Consider the following 8,024-nt stretch of genomic DNA (forward strand, 5'->3'; position numbering starts at 1 on the left):
ATACATTATATTATATTATATTGTTTATATCAAATTATTGATATTATTTATATTAATATGTTAGGTGTGTATGTGTGTGTGTGTGTATATAGCAATGTTATATAAAAAATAACATTGCTATATTATATTATTTTAATATATTAAGTATGTATGTCTATATATATTAATTGTATGCTTCTGTGGACATAAACAAACAAAAAATCTAATAAACAAACCATGACAGCTTATTTTATATAAGATCAAAATATATTAAAATGCTAAAAATACAAAAACAAATAAAAAATTGCATAATCCAGTCAAGTGTCCAATATAAATGATGTCTGTATCTTCAGAGAAGCTGTATTTTGCTTATTTAATGTGAGAAATAAAAAAAACACAAACAGCCACAGGTTGTGTTTTATCAGGTAGCCGTTGAGTTTCAGTCATTTTGAATACACTGTAAATTATTGAAACATTTCTGATGTACAGCTTCAGAAAATCCATCAACATGAGCTTCGGAAAAGGTTCATAAAATATGGAGGTGGTGGTGATATTATAATTTTACAGTCCATGAAACCTCTGTTTCAGAGATGGAGGCGCAAACCGTCGAGGAGCTCAAACAGCAGAAGGGCTTCGTCCGAGAGCAGAGACGACATTATAAAGAGATGAAGGACCTGGTGAAGAAACACCACAAGAAGACCACCGAGATGATCAAGGAGCACACGGCCAAATACAACGAGTTCCAGCACGACTACCTGCGCAAACGAGCCGTCCTGCTGAAGTCTGCCAAACGAGACGGTAAGAAGAGGTAGGTAGACGTCCACTGATCCAATCACTGTTGGGATTGAGAGGAGGAACGTCAGGAGAATTGTTACTTTCCTTTATTGTCCACAAGTGAAAATTTGTCTTTGGCTTCACAACATGTTATAACAAGACCAATATACTAAAAGCACTTAAAAAAAAATACAATAGAACATATCAACATTTCCCTTAGCATGCACATATGTGACCCTGGACCACAAAACCAGTCATAAGTGTCAATTTTAAAAAATGGAGATGTGTACGTCATCTGAAAGCTGAATAAATAAGCTTTCCATTGATGTATGGTTTGTTAGGATAGGACTGCTCCAGGCTCACATATACATATACATTCCCATATGTACATATATTTGCATACATATTAAACATTTTTAATTGCTCGGTTTTCTAAAACGTCACCCTGATGGCAACAACTGAAACTGGCAGTGCAAAGGGTGTAGCGAATGCTTTATAAGAACTAAAGCTTTTAGTTTAACTTTAGCTGTATAAGTATGATTGACTTGTTTTGTGTGTGTCTCGTCAGGTGTTTGTCGTCCAATCCTGAACACGGAGCCTCGTTCTTCGAGCAGGAGCTGGCCAATCTGGATCAGGACAGCGGACAGAAACTCTCTGAACTCAAAGAACAGCAGCAGCAGCAGCTCCTCAATCTGCGTCAGGAGCAGTATTACAGCGAGAAATATCTGAAGAAAGAGCACATCAAACAGGTCCGATTACACATGCAAATCGAGAAAAACATATTACTGAGAAAAAAAAAAGTTTTCGTTTTAAAGAGTTTTAAAGAGTTTTAAAGAGTTACATTTTTAATTGAAAAAAAAAGAGTAAATATAACAAATACAACAGGAAATAATCAAACCATGGCAATGATTTTAAAATCTAATTTAAATATTAAAATCGGAAAATGTAAAACAATACAGAAATGTAATGCATGTATGAAAATAATTCAGAAAGCGTGTTTCTTGTTTCAAAAATAGTATTAATTGATAATACAAATAATATTAATATTTGGATATTAATTAAAGCAATAACCCCCGTGAAGCCGTGGTTTACAGTGAATTTATAACAGCTAAGGGGCGTTGTTAGGCTAAAACCCCCTTAGCTGTTATAAATTCACTGTAAACCACGGCTTCACGGGGCTTATTGCTTTTATAAAACGGTTATTCCATATACGTAGTAAGGTTTCACAGAATAAAACAGAGCAAATAAAGTAGAGTACGTTAGTTAATATAAGAAAAATACTTAATGTTAATATACATAAAAAAATAATTCAACCAAGTGTGCAATATTAAAGATGTGTGTACCTTGAGAGAGGCTGTATTTGACTTATTTTATGTGAGAAATCAGATCTAAATTATTTAAGCATTTCTGATGTCCAGCTTTAGAAAACATTTCATCGTTTGTTTTAAATGAATTGGTCTGAAAGTGAAATGCTGTGTCTGTAGGTGATCGAGAAGCTGACGGCCATCGCTGAGGAGAGTCAGAGCAACCAAATGAAGAAAATCAAGGAGCTGTGTGAGAAGTGAGTCTGTTATGAATATCACCGGCTTCTTTAATGATTCATAAGGTCATGTCGAGTCACCCTCGCTGTCCCGTCTGTGTTTGCAGAGAAAAGAAAGAGCTGAAAAAGAAAATGGACAAGAAGAGACAAGAGAAGATCAGTGAAGCCAAATCCAAGGAGAAACACCTGACCGAAGAGTAAGACTTCATCTGCTCATCATCATGCTCATTTTGTGTACCAAATAAGTGATATTGTATATGTAACAACAAATTAAGTAATACAAACTATGTAATATATTTGGATTTAATTTTAAATAATAATCATCTAACAATATTATAATAATCTTTTCTGTATATGTGTATGGATATTACAAAAATATTAATAAATGACAGAAACTTTATATTATATGATATATATTAATATAAAATAATCATCTTCTAACTAAATGTGAACCTCTTTAGAGAGAGAGAGAAAAAAAAGGTTATTTTCAGGTTATTTTTTATTAATGTTCTGGGAGGCAATTAAAGGAACGGAATAGAGAGATTTTTATTATTCTTTATAAAACTGTCCTCTAGATGGCAATAAAACACTGTTAAACGCCTCACAAGAGTTTCTGTCTGGTTTCAGGGAGAAGCTGGAGATCAACAGGTCGTATGTGAACGAGGTGGTGCAGCACATCAAGAGGGTGAAACACTTTCTCCATTTCTCATCATCAAAACCAGAACAAATATGACTCTTCACACTTCACACTGTTTGTGTTTTCTGTCACTAGCTGGAAGACGCTCAGACTAAAAGACACGAGAAGCTGGTAGAAACTCATAAGAGCATCCTGCAACAGATATTAGACGAGAAACCCAAGGTAAGAGTTTACAGAGTTTTACTGCAATAACTAATAAAAAAAGTGCCGAAATGATCAGATTTCTGTCTGTCCCCTCAGCTGGAGTTTAAAGGGTTACTCCACCCCAAAATGAAAATTTTGTCATTAATCACTTACCCCCATGTCGTTCCAAACCCGTAAAAGCTTCGTTCGTCTTCGGAACACAATTTAAGATATTTTGGATGAAAGCCGGGAGGCTTGTGACTGTCCCATTGACTGCCAAGTAACTTACACTGTCAAGGTCCAGAAAAGTATGAAAGACATCGTCAGAATAGTCCATCTGCCATCAGTGGTTCAATCTGAATTTCATGAAGTGAAACAGCGAGCGTATGTTGTTCTACTTGTCTGTGTCAGCCGCGCCACACGGATACGTTTTCTACGTTTATTTACGCTTTGATTTGAACGAAAACAGCGTATCCGTGTGGCGCGGCTGACACAGACAAGTAGAACAACATACGCTGTTTACGTTCAGTGGACACTCTCCAAAATGGTGCTACGGTGACGCGGAGGAGACGAATTGTTGAATAAATTCGTTACTTTTGTTTTCTTTGCGTACAAAAAGTATTCTCGTCACTTCATGAAATTCAGATTGAACCACTGATGGCAGATGGACTATTCTGACGATGTCTTTCATACTTTTCTGGACCTTGACAGTGTAAGTTACTTGGCAGTCAATGGGACAGTCACAAGCCTCCCGGCTTTCATCCAAAATATCTTAAATTGTGTTCCCAAGACGAACAAATCTTTTGGGGTGGAGTAACCCTTTAATGTCACATAAATGAACACAGCAGATGATTATTATCACTGTTATTGTTATTGGAGCAGAACTCATCTAGTGAAAGTGAGTGCTGACCAATGAGATTTGAGTTTGTTGCATCATGATACTGTAGATCAGGGATGGGCAACTTTTTCTCCTTTATAGCAAGGGGCCAGATTACGAATCCACGTCCACACACCTTTTACACCGTCTTACCCAATTTCCTTTTTATTGAAGGAAATTAAAGTTTTTAAAGATTTTATTAACTATAAAACTTGTGTGCAGTTATGCTAATTCAGAAGGGAAACTTTGTTGTCAGTGGACAGAAATATTACCCTAACAAGTCTCAATTGCATTGTCTGTAAATTTGCAACAAACAAATGTACAGAGGTCCTTTTTTATTAGTGGCCTACAGAACATTCTCAAAACAACCTAAAAGGACAGTTAAAAAGGGCTTTTTCAAAAAAATAATTATTCCAAATGGTACCATAAAATAACCTGGTATCTGCAGGATTTTTAAAATCAAGTTTAAAAGTATCAATTATTATATTAATTTAAACAATTATTTTCAATTAATTATTATGTTAAATAACAAATAAATATATCTTAGTGTCTTAATTGTTTAGATTTTTATAATGCATTAGATTTTTGTCGATCCACTGGTTCACATTTAAAAATATGTAGCAAAAATAGCAGACAGTCTTATTGAAAATACAAATTCGCTCTCTGCCAGCAGGTTTCACTTTCGGAACCGCATAAATATAGCGGTTTTCCGGTAACAGCTGTACACTACACGACTTTGAAACGTGCAGCGCTCAAGTTTATTCAGTGACATCGTAGCCTTTTGAAGTTTAATCGTCATATTAATCCATATAGCAATTCTTGTCTTTCCGTCCCCAAATTTAAGACCTCTTATAATTAAGACTTTTTGTACCATTTAAGAGTTTTCATGGCCTTAAATTTAAACAATGAAGACTTTTTAAGGACCTGCGGAAACCTTAGAGTGCCCCTATTATGGGTTATGAAAGATTCATATTTTGGTTTGGGGAATCCCCAACAACAGGCTGACATGCATGCAAGGTCAAAAAAACACTTTCATTGTCTTATAATATGCATTTATTTTTACCTTACTTGCTCAACGACTCCCAAACGATTCGCTTAATGATACATTTTTCCAAACCCCACCTTTGCGTTACACTAATCTGGTCGATTGGTCTCATTTTCATTTCATCGTGCATGTAATGCATGATAAAGCAGCGTTTGTGAGCACAGTGCTGCTTTGTGTACAGCGTTACCGGGGAATGAATTTGCATTTTCAAGCTTCCCGCATGCAATATGCTAATGTTTCATGTTGAGGTCAACACGAAACGGCTTGGGATTCGTTTTTAAAAACGACTCGTTTCAATGATTCAGATCCGACTCTTTCTTTTGAGAGACAATAACTTTATACACGGTGCACTTTCAGATTTAAAACTTTGCAGGATGTTTTCATTCACTTAGAGTTGTGTTACACACTGCATGAAAGGTCATTTTCAAAAATCCATAATAGGGGCACTTTAAAATAGATCATCCGAGTATAATATGATCCAGTGGGCCGCACTAAAAGTTGCCCATCCCTGCTCTATATCTCCAGTAATATGTCTTAGTGAGATGAGATTAAATGGTCCAAACATATAATGCAATGCAGTCCAATAATGATTGAGTTGATGTTGATCACTTAAAGGCCTTATGTATCAAATATGATACAGTAGCTTTATAGGGTTAATGACAATTCAGTCATCATTGAAAGTCCTGCTAAAGACCTTCTGCAGGTTTATAACAACATGAGGGAACGATGACAGACTGTTCATTCAGGGCTGACCCTTCAAATATTAAACGCTTGAAATATTTCATAAGCTGTCAGGAGTATTTCAATTTGAAGCTGCTCTTCTCCTGGAGAATTTCACTGTGATCATCTGGCACATTTTTAGTGTGGATCCTAATTCAGAAACAGAGAACATGTGCTTTTCAGTGACAGTACAGATCTGACTCTATCTCTCTCGAAAGTTTGATTGGCCTGTGAGCTGTCACTCATCAGAACTGACCAATCATATTGCATGAAGTCAAGACTCTTGTCCTATAAGCCCTGAGCTTGTGAATGATGTAGTTTTGTGCTTTTATGCATATACAGTAACTCTCCAAATTCAGTGTTTTATGTGCATAACAGGAGTGATATGGTGAAATCTCTGCACTGATGTGTTTATTTGTGATTCCCGAGCGCTGCCGCTCTAAACGGCCTGGATCTGCTGCAGCATTAGTGGATATTGATCCGTATCTGTCAATACTGTCCCGTGTCACATTAGCGTTCATGCCATCGACTCTGAGGGTCTCCTGCGGTCAGACAGACACACATTCACCCACCGAACCGGAACCGCACCACATTTGCACTTCATGAGAGAAGAAATGCTGCATGACCATTAGTGCACTTTCACAATGATGATGTTTACACAGGGGTCTTATTATTATAGTAGTATTTTGTTCTTTCAACCTGATGTTTTTCCCTCTAATAATGTTCGTCTAGTTTTTTTTGTTTGTTTGTTTGTTTTTTTGCACCAAATTAATATTTAATGTATCATTACATTTGTTTTAAAAGTATGATACTTTTAGATTTATTATGAAATTATACCTATATTTATCAAATTCATATTTTTTTAGGGTGATTTTCCACCCACTCACTTCGTACAATTAAGCATTTGCTTTTTTCTTTGACATTTCCAACTTTTATTATTTATTCATGTTGTTTTTTGTCTTTTCTTGAAGTCCTTTAATAATGTTAGTGAGGGTGCTTGCACTGAATTTATTTTGAAAATTATGATAAATTTAAATGTATTTATGATATATTTAGGTTTGTTATTAAATTACATTTAAATTGATCAAATTGATTAATTTATTTTTTGGGACCATTTTCCACCCTCTCTCTCTGACTCAATTATTATAGTTATTAAACAGATTGTTATTTGTTTGTTTTTTTCATAGACTTTTACCACTTTTATTATTTATTACATTTTTTATTGAAGTCCTCTCATAATGTTAGTCAAGTTTTTTTTTGCTTAAAATTTATTTTAAATTTATAAGTATTATTTTTTTCTATTTGAATTTATCATTTTTTTCAGGATCATTTACCGCTCTCTCTCTGACTCTTACAATTAAACAGGCTGTTATTTGCTTATTTATAGACTTTTCCCACATTAATTATTTATGTTTAATTTTTCTTCCCTTAGAAGTCCTCTAATAATGTTAGTCAAGGTTTTCTGCACCAAAAACGGTCAAATTAATTGTTTTTCAAGAAGATTTTCCACCCTCTCTCAGACTCTATTTGCTTTTTTCATACACTTTTCTACATTTTATCATTTATGAATGTCTTATTGTTAGTTAACCTCCTTATTACTTCACTGTGACTGGACAGATAAAGTTTCCAAACATATAATAGGTTTTATTGATGTGTAAATGTGGCAGTTAAAGTGATATCTGTGGGATGTGAGTTTGAAATCAAGCTTTTTTGCAGTTGTTTCAATAAATGCTCATTTTGGACGTAGAGGAAGTTTTGTTTTCATAGAACACAAAAGTATTGATGTCAGCTGAAAAAGTATTGATTTTGATTTTGACTTTTCTTTTTTTTAAGAATTTCCTGTAGACTGTAACTTGAATATTCTGACCTGTGTTCGCAGCTCCAGAACGACCTGGATCAGGAATACCAGGACAAATTCCGGCGGCTTCCTCTGGAGATCCAGGAGTTTGTGCAGGAAAGCACCAAGAGAAAGACTGAGGACGGAGAGCAGGAGGTTCTTCCCTCTTCCTCCTCCACGCTGGAGAAACTCATGCAGAAGGGAGCACAGTCTGAAGACGACACAGAGGAGGAGAAGAAAGACTGATGTCAGAAACCTTCAGGATCTCTTCCCACTTCACTTTTACGTTCCTTCATTTCCAAACTAGAGATTTGTAAGGCTTGCGTTTACTCCAGCAGACGAAGGAGGGTTTGTGTCGCATCAGAAACATGGCTTCATGTCACGCTGGGAGATTTACATCTGAATTATTTCTAGTGTTCTGTTGATGTGCTT

The 8,024-nt window shown here is 35.4% G+C and overlaps 1 protein-coding gene across 2 annotated transcripts in view; it reads left to right on the plus strand.

Moving 5' to 3' along the window:
• Positions 1 to 8,014, plus strand: part of LOC107663155 (1-phosphatidylinositol 4,5-bisphosphate phosphodiesterase beta-1-like) — an 89,484-nt gene extending 81,470 nt beyond the window's left edge. Inside the window, exons 26-32 of one of the 2 annotated variants that reach the window (XM_016453316.1) lie at positions 568 to 787; positions 1,322 to 1,502; positions 2,238 to 2,314; positions 2,401 to 2,490; positions 2,921 to 2,978; positions 3,066 to 3,152; positions 7,635 to 8,014. In XM_016453316.1, coding sequence (XP_016308802.1) covers positions 568 to 787; positions 1,322 to 1,502; positions 2,238 to 2,314; positions 2,401 to 2,490; positions 2,921 to 2,978; positions 3,066 to 3,152; positions 7,635 to 7,838 — 917 coding nt within the window. In that variant the 3' untranslated portion in view covers positions 7,839 to 8,014. Of the gene's footprint in view, positions 1 to 567; positions 788 to 1,321; positions 1,503 to 2,237; positions 2,315 to 2,400; positions 2,491 to 2,920; positions 2,979 to 3,065; positions 3,153 to 7,634 lie in introns of those variants that run through there. The other variant, XM_016453318.1, reaches the window with a different exon arrangement.
• The last annotated feature ends 10 nt before the right edge of the window (positions 8,015 to 8,024 follow it).

This window comes from Sinocyclocheilus anshuiensis, unplaced genomic scaffold (assembly GCF_001515605.1).
Source record: "Sinocyclocheilus anshuiensis isolate Anshui unplaced genomic scaffold, SAMN03320099.WGS_v1.1 scaffold767, whole genome shotgun sequence".
NCBI classification, from domain to species: domain Eukaryota; kingdom Metazoa; phylum Chordata; class Actinopteri; order Cypriniformes; family Cyprinidae; genus Sinocyclocheilus; species Sinocyclocheilus anshuiensis.